General features: G+C 39.4%; 2 protein-coding genes across 4 annotated transcripts; both read right to left on the reverse strand.

Annotated features, from left to right (window-relative positions):
* Positions 1 to 155: 155 nt before the first annotated feature.
* On the reverse strand, positions 156 to 10,618 carry LOC111857894 (forkhead box protein O3-like). The gene is made up of 2 exons (XM_023839121.2): positions 8,799 to 10,618; positions 156 to 5,021 (listed from the first exon to the last, which is right to left on the reverse strand). Exons 1-2 carry the CDS (start codon positions 9,363 to 9,365, stop codon positions 3,630 to 3,632), a joined length of 1,959 nt encoding a protein of 652 aa, XP_023694889.1. The 5' UTR covers positions 9,366 to 10,618; the 3' UTR covers positions 156 to 3,629.
* A 708-nt stretch (positions 10,619 to 11,326) lies between these two features.
* afg1la (AFG1 like ATPase a) lies at positions 11,327 to 23,711 on the reverse strand. 3 transcript variants are annotated; one of them, XM_072698795.1, is made up of 13 exons: positions 23,628 to 23,711; positions 21,399 to 21,619; positions 20,826 to 20,877; positions 20,592 to 20,693; positions 20,185 to 20,315; positions 19,288 to 19,387; positions 18,520 to 18,578; positions 18,061 to 18,143; positions 17,173 to 17,243; positions 16,833 to 16,933; positions 14,813 to 14,953; positions 14,592 to 14,705; positions 11,327 to 14,087 (listed from the first exon to the last, which is right to left on the reverse strand). In XM_072698795.1, the coding sequence occupies exons 2-13, from the start codon at positions 21,522 to 21,524 to the stop codon at positions 13,959 to 13,961; spliced, it is 1,209 nt and encodes a 402-aa protein (XP_072554896.1). In that variant the 5' UTR covers positions 21,525 to 21,619; positions 23,628 to 23,711; the 3' UTR covers positions 11,327 to 13,958. The 3 variants fall into 3 exon arrangements, with proteins under 3 accessions (XP_072554896.1, XP_023694894.2, XP_023694893.2); XM_023839126.2 differs by lacking the exon at positions 23,628 to 23,711 and adding an exon at positions 21,821 to 21,951 and having other exon boundaries at positions 20,592 to 20,648; XM_023839125.2 differs by lacking the exon at positions 23,628 to 23,711 and adding an exon at positions 21,821 to 21,951.
* Between the last annotated feature and the right edge of the window lie 1,782 nt (positions 23,712 to 25,493).

Here is a 25,493-nt window from a genome sequence, read left to right on the forward strand (position 1 = left end):
AGAACGTGTTAATGATACGCAGCACACTATCAGGCCTAAAATAACAAAAGTATGTGCAGCTACTGCAATTGTAAAGAGTACCCCTTTACCCCAGAAATTTAGAGGTTTCATATTTTGACAGTAACGGAGAAAACAGTAAATCAAACACACTCAAGTCACCGACGACTGCCATCTTTATTTATAATGCAAAGCAAAACAAGGTTTCTCCGACCTTTATTGATATGCATACACCATAATTCATTCGAACACCACTTTTTAAAATGTAATACATCGGGAAATTCGAAGTCATTTTAAATATAAACAATTAGTACATGAGATGACTTGTTTCAGGATATTTCAACAAGGATACAAGAAAACGGGATCAATAAAAAAATGGTAGACCTTTGGCGAGGTGCTCGCTCATCCTTCCATGTCAGTCCCGTTTGATGTGACCCTCAAATCGAGTGTCATTTTTTTCCACCAAGAAACTACTTGGAATAAAACTTATAACTAATTTAATACATTGAAATATATCCGCTTATGTACATTATTATGTACATTAACATAAACGTCCAAAGACTTTACAGTATGATCCTCTGATGTTTTCACTGAAGAGCTGAGGAGTTAATAATGTTTATCTTTGGAATAAACGGAGAAAAAAAAGATTTTTAAATCATGCTATGGTCACGGATATAATTACACTGTAAATTTACCGATTTACATTAGAATACATATAATTTTAAGGGAATAATCAATAAGAGGCACATTCTAAAATGAGTGTAAAGATGGCACCATTTGGGACGGGGCACGAACACAGCAAAATGCAATTGGCTAAATTTCATATCACATACTAGTATAAACGCATACTGTTAGGTTACTTATTGGTTTTTATTGGGTAACACTGAATAAAAAAAGGATTTCATGCTTTAGGACAGTTGAGCAATGTGGGTGTCCAATGAAAAGGTGACTCATGCATTGACCTGAAGGTCGTTTTGCTATCTGCCATTTCATTCAGAGACATGCATATAACTAGTGTGGAGAGCGCCATTTCAGAAAAGCAGGACACCTGCATTATCGGCTCCCGAACCGCGGAGCTCCACTCCCGCTGTCCGCCACTCCTAGTATTATTCACATGTCTGAATAAATAATGATCTTTATAATATGGTAGCAAAATGGCGTGAAATACGCGGCAACCACACAAGAAGAGCAGAATACCTTTCCTGATAAAGTCAGTTGCCCCATGTATATTTTTATGTAAGAAAAATCAAGTTTGCATTTTCGTAGAAGGCCTTAGATTTAAGTAACAGCTGCCATCTGTTTCTTATAAAGAAACAAAATCTGAACATCAATAAAATAAGTTAAACAGCATCTACCTAGTACTCACTACAGTTTTCCCTAAAGATTAGAACATGGCACGGCAATGTACAACTACATTTCACTCTGCAAGCAGAATTAACCCTTTCCCCTTTTATATTCTACATACTTTTACAGTTTCAGTCTTTTCCTTCTGGTCAGGATATCGTTTGCACGTTAAACGTGCATGCCTAAATATTGTTCTGCCATAAAAATGTGTCTAAATACTATGCCGCCACATAACGCGTCGTTTTTAAACCGTTTCTATTTCATGCCTGTTTCCGCTGCGTAACTCGAATTATCTAGAATCCAATTTAGCACTCCGTGCAGCACCTGTCATGATGCAGAAAGGCAGAAAATACTAGAATAAAACACTGGATTCACCTCTCGCTGAGCGAGAACGACAATCTCATTTCATAACACCTTCGGTTTACAGCGATAATAGTTCTGAGATTATATATTAAAACCAACACATCAACAATGAGTACAAAACCTCTATTCGGTTTCAAAAATCTATCGTGGAAAGTAGAATTATTTATAATGCGATGGGGTAAATAAAAGTACAAAAGCACAGATGTAAGACTTGTGATTTTAAATATTCTTGCATATAATCAGAACCATAACAGTGTTGGAACCCCTATACAAGACCTCAGGATATTTTTACAAGAATTACTGTACCCTGAAAACTACATAAAAATTAATTAGCTTAAAATAATAAGCCCGTTTTTTTAACAAAAAAAAAAAAAAAAAACGGGGCACTGCGTTGTCTTTAGACGTACTTTTTCAGTTTTTGCAGGAAAAACTGAATACAACTAATACTAAAACAGAAATCCTTCTGGATATACTTATACACAATGTGTTGGCAGGAGGTTTTGAGCTGGTTTTGGGTTGGATTTTGAATCACGAATCTTAATTAATTAAAAGAAAAAAAGATTTGGGGCTGCATATTACACAATACAATTAGACAAATAATATCACAGAAATAACTCTGTCGTTTAACACAGGTCATCTATATATGCACATGTATATGGATTGTACTGGCGCTGTGACGTCAAGGCTGGTAAAATTTCCAGACAAGAGATTGCACTTCATTTTAACTTTCTCTGATACTTCTGCACTAAAAACCGAAAACTCTCGAGTTCTGGTTGACCTTGCAACAACCAATAGTGTTAGCTGAAACCTAGATTATGTTTCAGATAATTTAAGATGAAATATTCATCTCTAAGTGCAGGCTGCATATCAAAGCATTTAATCAAGTATATTATCAGTGGAATATAGTATTTTTATTATTCTTTTTTAATTTTCATTTTGCTGCATAACCAAAATCTGATGAGCACATCACTGTTTATATATGCAATGCTCAGCCAGTGGTAAAAATAGTTTACTTAAGTAGTACAAACATGGGACACATTCATTGTTGTACTCAGTGTAGTTCTAGTAATCGTTTTCATATAATAATGATTTGTCGTGTATTACAAATCTGTTTAAATCTACTGCAAAATGGTCAGTGGCATTAGGTCACAGGACCCTAAATATGTAAGGATTTTTAAAACAAGATGCACCTATTGTCTTGTTCTTTATGCAAAAACTTGTTGAAACACAATTCAGCACAAAAAAAAAACAAAAAACTCAGTGTCAAAATAAAAGCTCACTTTCTGCTGTGAATAACAATGTCTCATTACAGCCACTTACTCCTGCGCTCAAGCTCTAAATCAGCCCAGCTGGTTATTTTAAGTTCTGCAGCACTCTGCTTGAAGACAGCCAGCTGGCCTTTGTTAAACGGAAATACGCATGCAGTGGGTAGCAAGCAGGAATTACGATAAAAACCAGAAAACCAGTCCTGTATTTCCCAATGGTCCACCATGAGTATATTCATTTTTATTAACGTTTTTTTTTTTTTTTACTTATGCAACTCTTACGCTAAAAGATTGTTTAATTGCATAAAAAAACTAACGTTAATAAGTTATTGACCTAATCTGCTGCCAAAAATATTCTACACATTGACATGTCTTTTAAACACCTTGTAATACTGTTGCTCATTTCATAATACCTCATACTACTGCATCTGGCCATATAAAATATAACAAACAGATGTTACAGCTTACCAAAACATGTGGTGAAAAAATAAATTAAGTAACATGATCCTTTCATTGGGGATATATCTAATAAACACAGATCTATATGTTTACTATCTGAGCTTACTGACATTTACATTCACAAGGCTGAACAACCATACGGGGAATGGAATATTTAAGTACAGCTGGAACTCAAGCTTATCTTGCCCCATCTTCTAGTCCTCAGAGACCAGCTTCTAAACCGGGTAGCTGGTCCTGGGATGAGGTCTTTTTAGATTTAGCGAGATTCCCCGCATTAAGGTTGATGGTGTTTTGAGCAGCGGTCAGAGAATCCAAGCTGCAATCCAAACCATCAGTATCCAGCAGCTCACTGCGAATGAAGGAGTCCATGTCACTCTCCAGGCTGCTACTGAGCATGTCCAGGTCTGGGTCACTGAGGTAATGTTCCTGGCTGGTGAGTGGGATGGAGACGCCGCCACCATTGGAGATGGGATACATGAAGGACTCAGAGGAACCAGTTTGCATAGGTGACTGGAGCTTTTGCCTGACAGATTTGAGGTTATTTGCCTCGTTGGTCAACTCAAGGTCCTCCTTGGTGGAGGACAAGCTGGTGTGCCAGCCCATCAGCAAGGAGTTCTGGGACTGACCGGAGTGGTTCACCGAACAGAGGTTGTTGGACATCATGGGGTCATTGCGCAGCACGTTGTTGCGACGTAGGAACTGAGAAGAAGCCGGGAGGCTGGCCTGTGAAATCAGTGGGTCGGACTGCGTCATCATGACATCGCTGTGGCGAAGCAGATCGGAACACGGGTTCTGGCTTCCGAAGAGGGAAACAAAAGAAAAGGTGGCAGGCTTGTTCTCCTGGATGGTCTGCATGGGCGACGAGCGCAGGGATACGGCGTCGTACACGGAGTTGGTGTAGCTGCCAGGAGGAGAACCCAAACCGCTGTTTTTGGGGTCCAGCGTCAAGCTGGAGCTCCTGTGCAGGGCACTGCCAGTCTCACTGCCACTATCGGCGTCTCCCAGAGACTGCTGCTGAGATAAGGTGAAACTCATGTTATCCAAGAGGTCGTCCATGAGGCTGTCAGAGAGGCCCTCATTCAGGTTCATGGTTCCAGCCAGGTCAGCCAGGTAGGGTAACTCTGAGGGGGAGGCTTTGCTAAACGAGGGGGATACCCCACTGGGGCTGGAGTACAGCATGGGGGAGAGCGGCATGTCGTCGTCAGGCACCTGGTCCAGCTCAGGATTGGCTAGGATAGGAGATAGGCGGCCGCTGACAGTGCTAGCATTGGAGCTGGTACGTGAGCGGAAGTCCATCCAGACGTCGAGCTCGTCACTACTGCGGGAGGTGGGGCTCCCGGACCACTGGGCGAGGCCCGGCGGACTCTCTACGCTACCTTCACGAGCAGCCAGCATGGCTACCTTCTTCTTGGTTGCCCGTCCGCGACTTTTGGTGTACTTGTTGCAGTTGTCCATAGACATAGCTCGCCGCCGCGGGGCCTTGCCGCCTTTCCCACCCTCGGCGTTGACCATCCACCAGGAGCTCTTGCCGGCACCTTCATTCTGCACCCGAATGAAACGACTGTGGAGGGACAGATTGTGCCGGATAGAGTTCTGCGCAAAGAGATGAACATTAGTGTCGCAGATAGCTAAATTCACTCTAGCCACGAAAATACAAGATACACAAACCATTCCGGAACCCAATTTTCACCCCAAATTCAGTTTTTGTTGTTCATTAACAGCAGAGGTGGACATTTCCGGTCCAGAAAGTAAAAATCTAAACCAGGATTTTGTTTCAACCAACCAGTTGAGCATAAAGAGTCACAGTCAGAGAGTACTCAGCTGGTTGGCTGAAACAAAATTTTGGTCTGGATTTTTACTTTCTGGACCTGAAATGTCCACCTCTGGTTTTCAGACGTGTTTTTTTGCTGCATTTACAAGTCCTTTGATGTCTTAAAACTTTCACTTTGTTACGTCATCAAACGGCATTTCTGTGTTCGAAAATCTGTAATTTTTTCCTGCTCGAGTCAATATTACTGTGGGATTTACTGGCCGCCTAGGTTATTATAATGACATCCTTACATTGTCTCCTTTACGGTAAAATGGAGAAGCTCCTTAATGCTGTTTGTCATCTTGAGATTCCCCTAAACAACTGGCTCTAGAAAAAAGCTAGGTATTGATTCTATGCAAGTAAGAAAATATGCCGCTATAATCAGACTGTAATCAAAGTGCTACGTTTAACAAAATCCAAAAAAACTTGTATAAGAAACATAATACAACTTTAAAAATACATTATGCTGTCAGCATAATAATCTCTCACTCAATCATGTGCTGTTCTTGTAACAATTACTGAGAGTAATTCTTTCAACACTATAAAATGTCTTGGTAAATGTTTACAACTCAGCATGCTGATCTTCAATATAAGACCATCGTTGGAACACATAATAATCTTCTATGAGTGGCTTCACTACACTTTAGAGATGCCAAAAGTCTATGTTTCATATATCGGCAATTTCTGACCTCCAATTACTGCTAAACAGAGAACTACACAGCAGAAACTAGTGATGTGTCTGACCAGATATAATGTTGACAAGTTTGTTCTGAAAATATTCTGTGGCAAAATGTAATAAAGCACCAGGACAATGTGGGACCAATTATAGAGAAGAGAAGTAGAAGTATCATGGCGATGTAATCTTTAATTTGGGGATCTTCAGCAGTATCTCCACAGGTGTGGGTCTTTAGACTCCGGGAGTATTACCAGTTTAATTAAAACATTTTCTTAGATGACCATACAGCACAAGTCACACCCAGAAGCACCTATTAAGTTCTCACCCTCCCCATTCACTGTGCGCCACTGTGCATCCTCTTGCACATTTCAAAATAAAAGTCTATGATTCAATTAAACAGAAATGTTACACCAAGAATAAATATGCTCTGTAGAATCCAAAATAAATAGAATACAATACTAAGAACAATTACTTCTTTATTTTTTTATTTATTAATTATTTAATTTTAAAACCAACCCCCCTCCCTACCCCCCAGTTTCTGGCCTTGTAACGCATAAAGGGCACCTGTTTTTATGAGCTGCTCCTGCACATGCTCTAATATGGTGTTTCCTAACCTGGTCGTCGGGGGCCCACAGACAGTCCACATTTTCACTACCCCCCAGCTCCCGGTAGGAGCAAAAACGTGGACCGTCTGCAGGTCCCCAAGGACTGGACTGGGAAACGCTGCTCTAAGATGTCCATAAACATTTATCCTTTCTCCGTTGTCCTGCTAATGTGGAACAGACTGACTCAATCCATCATTTGGTTTCTTCCTTTGTGCCGCCCTCCCCCGTCCATTTGCTGCTCCCAAACGCCACCCACTGTGCTGCTGCTGGTCATGAACTGAGACACCAGCTGCAAATAGCTGCGTGAGAATACAGAGCTGTGTTTGTCCAAGACCAACATGTACTGTCATTGTTTAATACTTAGCAGGTTAGCAGGCAAGTGGTGATCTGACTTCTTTCAATAATTATACACTGTAGAATTTCCGCCTGGGATCAATAAAGCATATCTTATCTTACCAACATCTGCACACATGTGGACCTGAAAATTGATATATATATATATATGTGTGTGTGTGTTTGTGTGTGTATATAAAATTGTGTTTCTGTGTGTGTAGTATTGTTATGCTATATGAGGTACATTGAACTTCCACGTATAATTCTGCATAATCAACAAATTCTATTTCATTCAGATTATTTGAAAACAATGCTGATACAGTTTGGTGGGCATTGAATTTTAATGCTATCTTTAATTGTAATTGTCCTTGAAAACTGGTATAATGGTGGCATTGGCGGTACTAGTGCATCAGGAACAATGAGCTCAGACCCCATTGCAACCAGACCCCATTGTTTGGTGTATTTTGTACTCTGTCACAGTATATGAGCAGCCAAAAGGCTAAAATCTTGGGAATAGTCAAATAGAACCCTACATCCTTACCTGACCCACTGCAATACTTTGTTCAAAGCTCCTCTTATAGAGCTCTTAGTATGTGCTACACCCTTATAACAAAGCCAATTCGCGAAGAACGGCAAGGCACATTCACATTACTACACACTGACCTACATACACTTCTTGTCAGCTGATTCATTCCTCTGCAGAAGTAATTGGCCAATCAGGAGCAGGGGTGGTGAACACGACAGCCAATGGCAGTAGCCACCATGAGCCCATGCGTACAGTTTCCATACAGTTTTCAGGAGGAAATAAATAAAGAAATATTTATGTATAGGCACGGTAGTTATTTTCTTGAGAGGTAAAATTGTCTTATTTTTCAATGTTCTTTTTTTTTAAGACAATTACTTTCTGGAGGACTGAAGTGATCTTTTGTGCTATTGTCTTCAATTAGATTGCACAGTCCCGTCACTCACAGCTTAATTTCACTGTTTCAGTAGTAAGACACTCAGCAATAACTGGGCAGCCGAAGGAGCAAGTAAATATTCATACTAGTTTCTGTATCAGACTGCAATGTCAGTATGCAAATTGCCTCCTACATAAATATTACGTCAGTCAGAAACCAAAACTCTTTATATAACTTAAAGATCCACTGTAATAACCCTGAAATTTGTAAACAGAGGGATAGTCACAAAAGAGTGTCAATTGCAATCTACAGTAAAAGTGTTAATGCATATGGCTCCGGGTTTAATTTTCCACCTGAACGAGCAGGTAGGCCTGACACATGGATGTATTATAATGCCTCTTCTCATCGCTTTTGTTAATTAGTTGAGAAGTTTTGCAATCTAATTTTGCTCCCCGCCTAAAAAACGGGGAGGGTGCAGGGGGGGTGGGGCAAACAGTTCAACAAGGCTTCAAATCTTTATTTCCTGTTCATGCAGTAGTCCAGTGTTTTGTCAAACAATTTCGGCACTTGAGTTTATCTAGAAGAATCAATAGTGATCTTGTGGGGATGTCGGTGCTTTTTGCCCGCAGTAAACATCGCGGTGAACCGCAGCGCATTACGCTCTGTGAACATCCTCCGCTAACGCTCGTGCTCACCTTTGTTTTATCGGAGAAATGAATAAGCACCAGTCTCTCTTTCGCATTGATCGCATGACTAGAGCCATTAACACATACAGAATTCGTTTGCGCTGCAGTTTTGCATTCAGAAATGAAGATGATGGTATAAGATTCAGTTAAGGTGCATGTGAGTATACAGTATGTAAATGCATTTTGAATAAATCAACGTATGATTATAATCAATAAATATTTTTAATAAATTTTTTATCAAAAATACTATTGCAAACCATTTCTGAGGCATCCCAGATTCAATGACCTAAGTGGGTAATATGTAAATGAAAACGGATGACGTGTGTTTTATTTTGATGCTGCATGTGCGTTGGGCTTTTACCTTCCATCCAGCCGAACTGTTGCTGTCGCCCTTATCCTTAAAGTATGGCACACACCTGACCATCCAGTCATAGATTTGGGACAGGGTTAGCCTTTTCTCGGGCGAACTCTCTATTGCTGTAGTGATGAGGTCCGCATAGGAGAGGTTACCCCAGGCATTTCTCCGGCAGGACTTCCGCGGCTGTTGTGGCCTCGGACTGTCGTTGTTGGAACTGTTGTCCACCGCAGCCAGAGATTGTGAATTAAGCCGTGAATCGGCGCAGTCCCCGCCGGCCGGGGCTCCGTTTATTCCGCCGGAGCTGGTTCGGTCCTCGGTTGCGATGCTGGCATCGTGGCTGGCAGATCCAGCGGCGTCCTCTCCATCGTCCACCTCTTCGGGGATTATGTCCGCATCAGTCAGTTCGCTTTTGTTGCCATTTGATTCAGGTCTAGGCAGAGGCCAAGTGCACGATCTTGGTCTTTTTTGTGGCTCAAAATCTGGGTCTATCTCAATATCCGCCGAAGAAATAGGATCAGTTGCCGGAGCGAGTGCCATAATCTTTTCAGTTTCGTTGATCTCTGTTGTCATTCAAGAAAGTATCTAGTAACACATTTCCCCTGCAGTGATTTATAAAAGAACTGTAAAAAATAATTTGCTCAAAAAAATAAAAGAGAATGTAAAAAACCAATTTGCCCTAAAATTCAGTTTGAGGAAATGTATTAATGCTTGGGTAACAGTAAACGAACGGTCAATCTACGGTGTTATGTTGCTCCGCTGAGATTAGTAAATATTTTGCCTCATTCAGTAGCTGTCTTGCGAACAGGTCTGCACGTGTTTCCTGTCTATTTCAAGGTTATTGGCAAGATTTCCTTAAGAAATCGCTTATTGCAAAAATTAAAAATCCAAACTCTCGAGGATCGTATTTCCACAACAATCATTTTCCTGATAATGCATCCAAAAGTAAAACACAGTAAGGCTAAACTTGCAAACTGGTGTTCAATAATGCAGTCGAATCGCTATTTCACATAGTGCCACAACAGCAAGATCAAATAGATGGAGGCGATTTTTTTCAGGCAGGTTGGCGAAATAGCGAAATTTTGGCTACTCTCGGATGTATCACGGCTGTTCTCGCTTTGGCTTAGCCCCTCGCTCTGCAGATTGTTTTACAACAGCCACTTGGACTGGTTAGTTTTTTTTCTCCCCCTATCTATTATACAGTATGAAACTAGGTTGTGCCAGTTGAGGGAATGCTCTTCCTGCCTAACGCAACGGCACTGATGCGATGCGGCTGCGGACGGCAAAAGTGTCTCATTTAGCGAGAAATCCTAGGAGAGAAAACGTGCCCAAGTTGCAAACAAAAACAAGTAGCATTTCCCATGAGGAAGGATCCGGCGATCACCCCATCGATTCAGTCTCAAAACACGTTTTGGAAAAAATGAAAGCAAAAAATCAAGGATCCGTGCATTCCCATATCTTTTGTCGCTGCCATCTTGACAATTTCCTTTCAAGTCCCTTTTAATAACTCGACAAGAGAGGGGCACGCGCTTCCCTATCAGTAATGAGGTTTGCAATAAAGGCGAAATCAATCATCTCCCTTTGCCTTTTCGCGTTGTAAGGCGTCAACTCAAAGCATAACGGCGACCTGACCTTGACAGTTTGCTGCATCGTCTATATGCACGTAACGTTTGCTCCATTCCACATTTAGCGCCATTAAATCATACAAAAAAAGCACAAACTTATACATAACGTAATAGAGGTTCGACTAAAGCCGTTTAAAAAGACATGCCCCTTCAATATCAGAGAGAGGATCGCCTTTTAAAGAGACACCATCCAAAATGCACTGCTTTCTTACGGGAGAGAAACATTATAATAAAAAAAAAAACAAAAACAAAAAAACAGGTGTTTAACCATACGTAAGACGAGTCACAAGTAAGAGGACACTTTAATTTCAAATATTACCTTCTGTCACAACTGTCGACCATATTAATCGTGTACTATTCCCTTTTACGGTGAACAATGCAAAAGATTGTTGCATGCCTGGCCTTTGTGAATAGAAATATTAATTATTCGTCACTAAAAGAAATCTATACATTCTGTGAGCGTTCATTCCGTTATATACAATATTACTAACACGAATTCTATAACAATTTAAGGTTGCTGACCAATATTGGTGCCTTTCAAATATTTTATTTATTGGATTATATCAAATAAGGTCCAAATTCACTGCCCACAGCCCCTTCTTAGTGGTACTCTGATACTGGCCTATCAAGATGAACGTGAAAATAACTTCTGAAATGAGCAACTGATTCTGAATCTGAACCTCCAGGAATGATCTCTGTATGTGCAGTGTATACATTGTTGAAAGGAACACACTACAACGATGAAACTAATGTTGTTTTTCCACTTCACCTCAAGAAAGAGGTTTTAAAAAACTAGACTTTGTCCTCGGCATTCTACAAATAATATTTATCCATTATCTGCTTTTAATAAATCAGTTCTAGGTTAATCAGAACACTATTTGTTTGGAGTTGTGGGTCTGTCATGCAAGCTTTTTTTGAATGACCTTTTTTATTGTTGCTATGGTTTTGAACAACAGTGATTATACATGTAATGTAAACAATACTTTAAATACACAAAGAATATGTATAATTCAGATACCCATTGAATCAATACATTATCTGTACATTAAATAATTCCAAGTATACATTTGTTTCTGTTTCATATTGGAAAAAAATAAGCTGAAAAAATAATACTCAATATTGCTTATATATCATGATATGCAGTATATGCCACACCAAAGTCATTTTGGGAAATGTTTGGTTCAGGTTATATGAAATCTCTTCTTAAAGGAGCACTTTGTACTGATTTGGCTTATATCTAAAATACTTTAAACTGCATTTCACCTCTTTGTTGCCACATATATCTAAGTAGAGCGAATTTACATCAATAGAAATATCTGCCATATACTTCCGTCAAAATCTTCAGCTTTCATTTCTGCGGACCACAGTCCAATTTCTGTAGATCTATGCCACATGTGCAAATCACTCCATAGGGAAATATTATCTTTACTTTATAATGATGTCAACTGCAATTAGTTCAGTAAAGACAAATAATGGATTTAATCAGTGTATCCTTGGCTTCAGTGAGAGGTGGACTTTACCCCATCTCAATTCCATTCATCCATGCATTTTCTGTAACCGCTTGTCCTATTCAGAGTCAAAGGGTCCATCTCAATTATTGTATCAACATCTCTGAGCCCCTAAAACTGATCTCACTTCCCTGGAACGTCCTATGTCAAGCATCGCCTTGACAACTCACTGACTTACTTTCAGAAACACCTGACCAAGCCATGCTGAGAAATTCCAACTGAGCAAAAGCCACAGTCATTCCAGCATCCATTCCATCATTCCATTGTGAAGTAAGACTGCAGAAACATAGTAAACTTTGTATCCAACAGAGTAGTGGCTGCTAAAAGAAACAGAATCCACGGTGAACACAAAGTTCACGCAAAAAAAAGCTCCGGGGTCAAAGTTAGGTTTCAATTTACATTACAAAGCATAACTTACACCCATGTGTTGCTTTGTTGTCCGGCACGGGCTGTCAGACTGGGTGGCTATAAATTAGAAAATTAGAAACCTAAAGTTTGAATTTATAGGTTACGTAAAATTTGGGTTCATCTTGACACAAATCAACTGATTGGTTGACATGTATGATTTTTAAAAATTGATTTTAATGCATGAGCCAAATTATACAGGCTGCTGTACTTCAGCAGCATTTTGGAAATAACCAGATTCAAATATATAAAAACCTCTGGAAAATCCTATGACACATCACATTAAAAAGTGATAATCAAAATACACAATGCATAAAATAATATGACACATGGTGGAGTATTTAATCAATACAGGACCAGCAGTTTTTTCCTTCATTGTTAATAAGCATTTAGTTGAGATGAAAACAGATGCTTTCTAAATAAACCTAAACAGAGTTTATACTGCATCCATTTCCACAGATGAATAGTTTTTTCTGAATAAGTGCAGAGTGTCTCCTGGGGATTTATTTGGTAAGGTTTATCTACCATACTAACCCATTACAAGAATGAATGCTTTGAGATTAATCTGCAGTTCCGCGACTGCAAAACACCAAGTCAGCTTGGTGATACTTGAGATTTCTCTATTGTGGAACAAACTAGCACCGTTCTGCAGTATTAGGGAAGAAGGGCTGCCTGCTGTATTAGCACCAGTGCAGTATCAACAGGCTCCCATTTTGCAGAAATTAGCATTGCAACCAATCAAGCCGCTCTCCTGCATGGAACCAGGTGCAGTGTGTAAAGATAGCATCAGCCTGGACATCCATAAGCGGAGCCTTACAGCCTATGCTTGAGGCATCTGGGCAGCTAAGAGCAAACAGGGAGCTGGGATTTAAAAAAAATAATAATGATAAATAAATAAATAGTAAGACCAACAATAACATCCATCAAACTTCTAACTGCTTGCTCAATACAAGACTGTAGAGAGGCTGGAGTCTGTCCTGGGGAACACGCTTCAGGCAGCATTACAGTTCACTGCAAGGGTGCACACACATACATACACACACACACACACACACACACACACACTCACCCATACACCCACCATATAGTCCCCAATATAGTGAATTGGCCATTTTGTAGTGCTGTTCGAATTCCCAAGTATAAAATTCATTCACTATATTGTGCACTACAAAACTATCAGTCACAACATTGGACTGCAGGATGAAATCCCATGAAAAGCCATGCAACACTGGGAGAAAATGCACGTCCATACGTACAGATCAGCGGACAAGTACTGAACCTCCAAAGCTGGAGGTGAGAGTCAATAGCTACCCAAATATACCCTCCAACAACAAACCTCTTCCCAGCCACCATGAAAAGTAAAAAAAAAAATCATTTAAGATAATCAAATACATATCATGTACTGCCCCATATACAATATGGTCAAAAACTGATCAAAGGCAGCTTTTAGAATGTAATACAATCATCCGTACATGAGTGCATATGGATCAAAGTGCAGCAGTCACGTAAAATTCATGTCAAGTAAAGGTTCGATTATGGACCAGTTTACATATATTGTGCGCTGACTGAACGCTTTGTCCCACTGAATCGTTTTACTTGAAGACACTCGTTGAGATTTAAGCCATTCGCTACGTGGCCTTCCTCTCTCCTTCGCTCCAGTATTTCTCCGTCTGCATCTCCGTGAGACGGGACACGGTCCTCTGGAAAGCAAAGACCTCCTCTTCCCCGCTGAAGATGGCCAGGTCTTTGGCGGCATCCTGGTTGGCATGCCAAGCAGAAGAGAACAGCCAATCAGATGGAGTTTTTGGAATTTATGAGCAAATTTTATATTGTGATACAGGACAGGGAGGTGAAAAATGAAAGCCTTTGAGTAGACTCTCAGAATAAATAAGAGGCACCCATTGGATGTACTGATGACATTCTGAAAGCAAAAGCAAGATAATATAATTGACTGTGTCAACAAGCTATCCTTACGATAAGCCATTTACAAGTGTGTGTATAGTTGTTGTTATCTAATGATATCTAATACAGGTCAAAATACAAAGGAATTCAAGACTGAACACTGAGTTACACATGTAGCAACATTGTAAAGATTTTAGTAGAGATAATCTTGTTAGTGAGTAGGTGCTGTAAAGAAATTCTGGGTAAACCATCTTCGATGATTTGAAACTTGATGGATACCCAATTTTTGGTCTGTACCAGCTCTGACCTTTCCATATGAATCTGCTTTTGTGTTTTTCTGTTGAGTTGTAAGTTCTTACCCCAGTCAATCCCAGATCATCCATGAGAATCCTGTGATGCTCGTCGTCGTGATTGTGCTGATCGTGAACAAATATGCTCTCCAGGGGCGTCTCTGCCAGAATCACCACCCGCACCTGCGAGTGCCCGGACACTGGTGACACAACTCTCTTACACGTGCATCCGAAACCTGTCCAGCAGGCTTCACAGAGGAGTGGAAGACCAGCATCTGCCTGACACACACCTTATGCTCGTAGAGGGTGTCGATGAGGGTTATGAAGCGTCTAGCTTGGGTCTTCTTGTGCAGCGTCAGGAGGGGAATGTGGCGTATGAAGACTGTATCAAACAGCCTGGATATCTCCAGATAGTCAATAGCACCCAACGGCTACAGAAAAACAGAATACCTGTTTCTTTTTTCGCTAAGGGATACCTCAACCACCATGCTAACCAGTCAAAACAAAGTCCAGAAACGTAACTGGATACTAAGAAGGGACCTCATCACACAGAAATTATAAGCCAGAAAATAAGCCTATTGTATTTATCAGTGACATCTGCCCTGGATCCAGCAGACTTACTCAGCTGGTTTAACTTTTGGTTTTAATTATGGATCATTTATTGGCTATGGGAAAATACCTACAGTACTGTGCAAAAGTCTTAGCCAGTCAAAGGAAATTATGTACAAATGACCTTTATGTTGGTGTTATGTCTGTCATCTTAGCCATTTCAAAACCTCTCTTAAAGTCAACCGAGTATTTGTGACTGTCAAATACACCCTTGTATTTTTTGACTCAACCATAAGCACACTTTGTTTCGCTAATCAATACCTCACTGGCTTTTTAACACTAATTTAGTTAATTAAGTAAGTAAGCTGGTTATGAAATGTAATGAATACATGGAATAGCTGAGGTGCCCCTGAGCAGAGGTTTGGAAACTGAAACAGAATTCATCTAGCCATCCAACTAGATATCAGTAACTTTTTGGAGAACAGAAGCAATTCTTGTCAGTTTTTGTTGTGTTACTTTTAATTTTCATATATTCTAATGTTATATTGTTATTTGATCTGAGTAAATATAGATTTAGTACCCAGATAAATAGCTTTAAACATTTCCTCTGACTGTCTAAGACTTTTGCACAGTACTGTACTCAACCACCCGAATCAGCAAGTATAGTATTCATTTTAAGAAAAGATAAGACTATGTTCTGTATCACCACCATTAAAGCATAAAATGCAGCTACATAACGGACAGAATAAAAAATACAATACAAATGTTAACAAAGGCAGTTCATATGAATTATAGTAGAGGCATAAATGAAGATCAACTTCACATCAACTTCTTGTTCTCATGTTATTCACAAAAACGCTGCGTTATACTTCGTTCCGTTTCATTACAGAAAGCAAAGGGCAGCATATCTAACAGCCAAAGATCATCAAGATTATCAGCTTTACATTCAATTCCTCAACTATCCAATCAATTCCTCAACAACAGCATTACCCATTAAATGGATGATTAGGTGAGCTTCATCTACCAGATATACCTGTTTTACTTTGGTCACTTAATATAAAAAAGATATTCAAAATAATATTATAATTACCAATACCGATTTAAAATAATTAGCCATTAATTAACTCTCGGGTGTTCAACTTCAGGTCCATTAGCCTCTGGCTGGTCACAGTTGCAGCGTGTTTGCAGAAATATATTGTCAAAACTGACAATATAAAATGCATTGTTGCTACTGACATACATTCTACCCAACAAATAATTAGCACATTACTCTGGTCTCTTCAATATCTCACAATAAAACAGTGTTCAGCATTTATCATTGTAGCCTAATTATCCAACGTCTCACACCAACACCATCTCCAGAGACAGAGGTGGACATTTCAGGTCCAGAAAGTAAAAATCCAGACCAAGATTTTATTTCAACCAACCACTTGAGTACTTTGAGACTGTGACTCTTTTTACTCAACTTGTTGGTTGAAACAAAAGCCTGGTTTGGATTTTTACTTTCTGGACTTTCTTTTACTTTCAACTGGGTTTGCGATCCTGGGTCTGTGGTTCTTATTTATGAGAGAGATCCTAGGCATCCTTAGTCAAGAAACATCAAAAACCCAAGATTTAACTAGTCAGGAACCAAGATATGATTTTAGTTGCTTGTCTTTCCTTTCATCTTATATGACTAAACAGCATTATTGATTTCCGTTTATGCTATTTCACCCTGCATACAGTGACATGCGTCGCCCCAGCAGGTGACCCCTCACTCACCCTGTCGCAGAGCTCCTCAAAGGTGCAGTCTGCAATGGTCCCGCAGGCTTTACTCAGCCTCAACTTCCTACCCTGAACGTTCAGCGTTCGCGGTCGAGTAACTATGGAAACCAAAGCGCAAGACTGGACAGTAATGATCATACACAGAAACTGTAAAAAATAAAAAAATAAATAAAACATGCACACACACTCTCCTGGTTGTAAATGCTGTAACAATTCACATGGAGGGTATACTTCGTAGTGAATATTCTCTCAGTACAGGCCTAGCAAAGATGTATTAAGTGCAGGAAAATATTTCTTTCTGCCACTGTACACTCTGAAGACAGACTGATTTACTCACTGTCGTTCTGCTTCTGTGCCAGCTCGTCAAACAGCCTGTCCACCACTGCCTCCACGTCAGCTTCACTGGCGCTGTGAAAAACAGCAACTCACCTTAATTTATTAGTCCTTCTGGGATGGGGGGGTGTTGTCAGACATTTCCGAGAACCTATTTAGAAATAATTTGAGCAACGTCTGAAGTACTTTCTAACAGGGAATACAAGGTAAATGGTGTGATACAGTGGGACAGAGTTTGCAAAACTTAAACAGGGGCGGCAGCCCTTGGCTTTTTGTTGTTGATAGAATTTGGAATCCCTGCAGTAAAAGAAAAGTAGGTGCAATCAGATGAGTAAAGTGGTACAGAGTATAGTGCCAGAGAGTATAACGGTACAGAGTATAGTGCAGCAGAGTATAACAGTACATAGTATACTGCAGCAGAGTATGTGGGCAGTGGTGACTTAATGGTTAGGGACGTGCACTTGTAATTGAAAGATTGCAGGTTTGAATCCTTGACCAGCAAGGCACCACTGAGGTTCCCTGAGTAAGGTACTGCCCCCAAGCACTGCTCCCCAGGTGCTGAATTAGCTGTCTGTGGCTATGTCATATACGGGTTAAATGCAGAGAAGACATTTTGTTGCTGTGGTGTGTCAACAATGACAATTAATCACTTAATTCTAAAAAATAATGGTAGAGAGTATAGTGCTGCAGAATGTAATGCTACTGAGAATAAATTCTGAACCATCAGTGAAAGGATTTGATACATTGTATAAAGTGATCATTTAAAAGTCATGCATTATTAACACAGTTAAGTGGTTCTGATACACTAACAATCAAAAATCAGGCAGTTTAAATCCACAGTCTCTTTCACAGCACAAAAAGATGGATTTTTTCCATGATTTGTTTTCCTTACAGGTAGAATAATTTCCCAGCAGCTGGTTGATTGCTTTTCCGGTAGTCAATCCCAGAGTCCAAGCGCAACGTCTGACAGTGTTCCTGAAGGGAACAGTTCAGTGATGACAAACAGTCCACAATCTGCACTCTTTCGTTTACACTAAAAATACTTATATCTTCCATCTCCCTTAAGAGGAAAAACACATCCGAAACCATGCACACAACGCAATAACGAAAAAGCTTATTTTACGGCAGAGTGGTTTTATTTTAGCTAGTTGCTGTAAATATGTCATATTTATATATGTGGGCATAAGGGTAGTGTGTGTGAGTTTTTCTTAAATCACGTCTGACACCCAACAAGTACTGTGCTGTTGCAAATACAAAAGCCTTAATAGCAATGGTTAGGAGAGATATCTCTGCCATTTAACATACACAAAAATAAAAAAACAGATTTTCTTTAACAAAATAATTTCTTTACCTTCAACACAGCGATGAAAGGCACAAAATTAACCCTTTGTAGGCCATTTTTATACAGGTCTGAAAAGAACACACACATTAAGATTTTAGCTTTTGGTTATAAGCCAGTGTTTCCCAATCCGGTCCTTGGGGACCCGCAGACAGTCCACATTTTTGCTACCGGGAGCTGGGAAGGAGCAAAAACATGGACTGACTGTGGGTCCCTGAGGACTGGGTTGGGAAACGCTGCTCTAGGCCATAGGTAAATAACATAGGTGCTTAGAAAGTGTTTTTGGATTTAAGATCCCCATGCATTCCTTTTATTCAACACCATGTTTGGTCTATAGCTATATAGTGATTGTGCAGCACAGAATGGCAGCTAACTCACTGAGATTGCTGGTTAAGTTCGGATTAGTCGTCTTACTTTTGTTATTAGTTTAAAATGATACTGGTATCCAAGTTATTACTTGAACCATAAATCTTTCACAAAAATTTGTGAGACTAGCTTATATGAGGGAAACCATTAACCTTAGGGCCAAAAAAAGTAAAAAAATAAAAATAAAAACAGATAAAGTGGATCTAGCATTAATAAGAGGTAAGCGATGTACTGTATGGCGCACTACAGGAGAAAATACACTTAAAGGATACAAGATAAGCAACAATGATTCCAGAAGAGAAATGAATTCGATTCAGAGAGCACAATGTTATTAGAAAGAAGGGACTTTAAAAAACAGAATATCTCCAGGAAACTGAAAAAGGTCCGGCTGATTTTACGGTAAATGGGACTAACCTTCTGGTGGACGGTTAGATGTGGCCACCACAACCACGCCGTTCATGAACAGGTTCTCAAAAAGCTGTTTCAAAATCATGGCATCTGCAATGTCTGTCACCTGTCACAGATATATCAAGTGAATTTCCATTCAGTCATAACCCAGACATCCCACCTTAGGGATATTGATTGCAGGGAGGCAGATGAGGGGCATTTGGGAGGGAGGAGGCTTGGGTGATATTACAGTAATACTGTTCATATATTGCTGACTAGGTTGGGCGGGGGGTAAAATTTCCTGACTTGGGCTATGGGTTTTAGACATTTTGTATAATTAGAATTAGACACTAATACTGTGAGCTGAGCAAGTATTAGAAGAGTCTAAATAGTTTACATTATAAACATACAACATTTCCAGATTACTTCATAGGTTACCCAAGATTTACTGTAATTCAAGGGTAGAGGTCCCTGACCCTGGAGTGCCGGAATCCAGCATGTTTTCCATCCTACCTGGTCTCTGATGAACCGCACCTGATCTCAGACAGATAGCAACTAATTAGGTGGGATAGAAAACCTGGCAGATACTGGCACTCCAGGGTCAGGGACACCTACTCTTGCTGTAATTGGTGGTTCAAGGTCACTGAAGTAGCTTTATTGGTTAGCTCACACAAACATGTGAGCTATTATTGAGTAATTTGAGTTTCAGTTGCCTTTTAATACATGCAAAGATCTGAACTGGTGGTTTTGCAACAGACTTTAGATCCTGCCAGTGTACCTGAGCAGATACATGAATATAGAAGACAATCTGACCGAGCTATAGTACATAATTCCTGACAGGCCATTTTCAAAATGACGCTGTTCAATGATGTGAAAGGCCCCAAATGTAACTCATTGCTGGTGCTGTTGGTGTGCTATCCTCACCTGAAACTCATCAAAGCACAATAGGCTGGTTTCTTCACTGATTTCCATGGCAACAGGTGCAATTGGGTCATAGGATTTGGCCATTTTGCCCACCTTCCTCTTTGGCAAGCTTTGCTTTAGTCGATGTATCCCTGTAAACGTCGGATAACAAAGAGAACACTGGAATTCAATTAATCTTATTTCTAATTGAGTTCATTTTTTATGTAGCTTCCTTCACAACATGTTTTTTAGTTCAATCATCAAAAAGCTTTACTAATATTTAAGGATGTCAAGGAATGTCAACTGGCTAACTAAAGAACCAGCAATGCCAATTAATAATGATCAACATTTAAATCATTTTCAATAATTACTGCACTGGCAAACTGTGCAGAACCCACTACATCTATAAAGGGATTTAACACACTTACTTTTGTGTACATCCAACATGAACCCATGAAAATGAACCCGCTGTTTCCTTTCACTCTCTACATGCAAAAAGAACATGTCCATAACCATAGTTTTCCCAGTACCTGGAAAAAGAAAGGGTCAATGCCATTTTAAAACCTCGTTTTTGCTAAATTACAGGAGAGACGTGATCTCAGGCTAGCTAAACATGTACTCGGCAAATGAATAAAAATTGACTCAGGATCGTTTTATCTTACCAACATCACCGTAGATGTAGAAGCCTTTTGGAGGTTTGGGCTTTGAAAAAAACTGCAAATAATAAAATCAGAAGACAGTACTCGTTTTAAAATGTCACATTTTGAACTTCACTAAAGATCTGAAATCAGTAAATAAATTCCTAAATTCAATGACAAATAAAACGGACCTGGAGAAAAGTATCAGAAAATAGGAAAAGGAATCTGATTTTGTATAGATGAAAATTTTGAAAAATGTGTTTTCCATCAGTAAATAGTTATGTTATTATGTCGGATAATTTTGTATTTTACTTTGCGCTGTAAGGCATCCATTAAGCCGGTAGCTCATCATAATGGAATAAAACTCAAAGCTTTGGAGTTTGGAAATTTTGAGAGGCATAATTTCTAAATTGTGAAACTAATGACTTAAAAACGAGTATCATGAGAATTAGTTTTGACCAGCATAAAAATATTGGGTAATGTACTGAGTTTTGCAGCGCTTAAGCGCAGATGCATGGCACGTGGACATCCAGGGAAGATCATTTGTAAACCTGTTGGGCTCTTGACAGCCCAGCCTTGTGCGGCACCTGTCCTCACCTTTGACAGAAATGACGTAGGGCTGTTGCTGTACGTTTTCAGCACGTCGTGCATTTCATCAAGCCGCATAAGCACTGCTTTTTGCTGCTGGTCCTCCCGGAGAGTCCCATCCCGAACGAGACTCATGTAATGTTGCAATGGTCCGCTGAAATCACTGATTTGCCTGTATTTAAGGGTGTCATCTGTGTGCGAGGGTACACTTGCCACTTGTACTATGTAGCCTAGGGAAACAGCATATTTTAATTACTAACATAACATAAACAAGTGATAATACGTATACCGCCGGACAGACCATAATGACAAGCTGTCATCATTTACGCTTGAAAAAGGTAATTACCTATCCAGGCATTAGTGATATCATTTTATAGTCTTAAATAAAATAATGTAAACATGTGTTCATTTATGACTCGGAGACAGCTCACCTCTTCTGATGTTGTTAACATGAACCGTACACCACACTTTAGTCTGCGATAACACATTTTGTTTAAACAAAAATCTAACTGCCGCTAAAGCCGAAGGTGACATGCGCGCAGCCATTTTGTTCTAATGATTCCGGCTGTATGGCATACTTGACGGAGTTGAATCGTGTTGCTGCCACCTACTGTCTGGGAGGCTTATTAGAGCCTTTTCTGCAATATGTTTTGTTACTCTTCAGTAGTACCTGTACTACTTTTTTTCATTTATGTCATCAGTATTAGTTAATTTGTATCATACATAATTAAACAGTAATTAAATGTCCATGTTAACTGTATGGTAGACCACCACACCATGTTAACAGATAGGCATGGGGTATTTTATTCAAATCATTATAGTGCATTAATTTATTTAGCAAATGCTTTTTATCTAAAACAATGTGAGGATTAGGAAAGAGGGTCAGACAGTATCCCTTGAGTAATTGGGGTTAATGGCCTTGCCAGCTACAGGATTTCAGTGACCTTTTGATCAAGAGAACGCAGTCCCAACCTCCTGAACCACACACTGCCCACAAATAATATGTATCCATAGATTATAGATTCAATTTCCATCCAGATATAGGTATTACTCATGCAAGAACAAGATCCAATTTTAGGAGAATAACTCACCACCAACTGGACATTTTGGGGTCAGATCTTCTCAGAATACTCTTCTCAGAGATTATTCACAATGGAACACCAATTTTCAAGGGTTGGAAGATTTTAATTTTAAACCCCGGCTAAAAATGCAATGGATCTGTCTATGTTCATCAGTGAAGCAGCATAACATTAGATACTAGAACATACAAAGTTAGATTAAAAATGCTATAACATTTATGCTATAATATTATATATATATATACATATAAACATACATAATTGAGAAAGCAAAGTCAGCCGTCCCTGGAGCAGTGCGATTTAAAGACCTTGCTCAGGGACTAATTGATGAAATTACTCTGTCATAGGATTTGAACCCAGCGACCTTCTGATCACAGACACAGAACCGCACACTGAACCTAAAACTACAGAACTGACAAAAGAACTTGAACCCAGGACCTGCAGAATGACAACAGCAATCTCCAAGAGACAGATCAATCCAGTTCTTTAGCATAGCTAATAAACCAGGTTAATATTCGTTGCTCTGTGGCATCACTGGACAATATATATGTACAGACATTCGGCCTAATTTTCTCATGGCCCACACAAAATACAGGTCACAGAAAAACGCTGAAGAATGCACAGTACAAATTTTTCTAATCTTTCTATTAAGAAGTGTGCAGTTGCTGTAATTATGTTTTCACATGGATGTTTTAAAAATGTTATATATTATTGGCAGCTTAAGGGAGAATCTTCATTTTCATTTTATGCTCCTAATAAATTTGGCCCAATTTAGATTTTCACCCTGCCAGAATGCTACTTCACGTATTATTATTTCACCATTTAGCAATAAGTGGTCTTAAAACATAAATGACATATAAACATCCTGATGAGACTGAAAACTTCTGCACACAGTTCAGGTACAAAGGTGCTGACCGGGCTCATTTCGGCTTAGCAGCTTTGACAAATGGGCCTTTTTAAATTCTGGCAACCAATAAACCTTCTGTTCACCGTTTTCTCAATTCTGTCTCTTCTTCACATACTCAGGCATACTTGCGCATGAAAGCACAGACCCACAGCTACACAAACACAATTATTTTTTGCTACATCAAAAAAGTTGCCTCCATTTCTCCACATACACATACAAATATTCAAGCAAAGCCATTATTTTAACCCCTACCTGCAGTTGCATGCTTGTACTCATCTTCTGCACATGAAATGTGAATGCTCTCTCTCCCTCAGATGCCTCTCTCACAGGCTCAGCCGTACAAAGTCTAAGCAAATAGGAATACTATTTTATCATTTTTTTAAACTTTTCGCCTCTGTTATTGTTTGAACAATCGAGATAAGAATGAGCTGCTGCGCAACATCTTGCCAACGTGTCACTGTCAGGACACTGGAGCTCACCCAGAAGCTGAAAATATGGGCAAAAGCGAGAGAGTTAGGCCTGGCCACTGAGAATCTGGGTCTCCTCTTTGACCATGAGAATGCATCGGAATTTTTGGAAGGTTGAGGACAATAATGGGTAAAAATCCTCAAAAGAGGAGAAACCTATGAAAAAAAGAACAACTCAAAGATGGCTGTTTAGAGGAAAAAGAGATCATGGTAGTTTTAGTTATGCAAAAATGATCTAAGGGCAGAATGAAAAATGGTTGGTTCTGAAAGATAACCAATCAGACTGTAAAGTTGGTGGGGCCAACCAATCAAATGTCTTGGTCCCACCTCCTCTAGTTTTATCCATCCCAGATGTAAAGTCACATAAACATAAACCAGCCATTGACAACTTCACGTGCCACAATCAGAACGAGAACTACCTTTTCAGGGGCCCCCTTACCAAGAAAAGTGATCATTATTTCACTTCCTCTGCAACACAGGTAGTTCCTAGACAACTGCTTATTCCGTAGCGAAAGCCAGCCATGTGTAATAGGCCTATGTTTTTTAAATATGTTGTTTCAACCCTTTGGGCCATAAGTACGCCTATGCCTGGATCCAGCTTTGGCAACAATAAATAGATACATTTTGTAGAAATTCATTGGTATTGCTAGGCCTAAATATGCATGATTATGAAATTTAGATTCAAGCGATTAGAAGAAAACTAATCACATATCAACTCTATGCACAACAATCCTCTTTCAAATGCCAATTCAGTAACAGGTCACAGGTAGACTTTACATGCACGGTATGTATTACTGTGGCAAAACACATACATTTAACTTTATAAAAATTCATCTCTTTCCCACTTAAGGTAATGCTAAAATGTGTGCAAGATGCTGTATACACATGTACACCTTGACCAGCTTATAAAAAACAATTCACCATTGTTTAAACTGAATTGCCTATAAATAGCTTAAAAACATTGAACGTGTCAGATTTTTTTTATAGTGATATAATGTACTGTATTCTATTCTTAGTAAGCTGAAAATTATCTTTGAAATATAAGTCACCTGATTGTGGTAAACTTCACAAATGTTAGGGAATAAAATATGTGTGCTCATTTTTAGCTGATTTAACTGCATTCAGCTCTTTATTTTGCATACCCTCAACGGATTCGGCTTAACGTTCAAAAGTTCAGGGTCACTGCTTATGAATTAACAAGAATCTATGTACATATAATTACAGTATTTTAAACTAATGAGGCCAACCCTAGAGAGACATGTGAGTTTTTTTAGTATGCTAAGTTCTCTGTTGCGTGTAATAGTAATAGTGTGGTATTAAGTCTGCAGAGCCACTGCGATTTCACCTGTTTGTTAAAAATACAGAACAACAGACATTAGTAATAGCAGGCTAAACTGCACTCCAAAGAGACCGGTAAAATCGAATTAATAATCTACCTTTTTCTTTGTAACACATTTTCATAGTTGATTGCGAAGAAATACCTTACCCAGCACTTTCAAACTGAATCTGAAGCACAATTAGACCTAATTAAACGATTAATGCAGATTAATGCTGTGTTGTTTTACTGAGCTAAATGAAAAGCACCTCTTCGCTACCGTGATGGTTGTCCTGCGCCAAATGCTGATTCTAGCCTTTGTATATAGGCTAATTG

The sequence above is a fragment of the Paramormyrops kingsleyae genome, chromosome 14 (genome assembly GCF_048594095.1).
Source record: "Paramormyrops kingsleyae isolate MSU_618 chromosome 14, PKINGS_0.4, whole genome shotgun sequence".
NCBI classification, from domain to species: domain Eukaryota; kingdom Metazoa; phylum Chordata; class Actinopteri; order Osteoglossiformes; family Mormyridae; genus Paramormyrops; species Paramormyrops kingsleyae.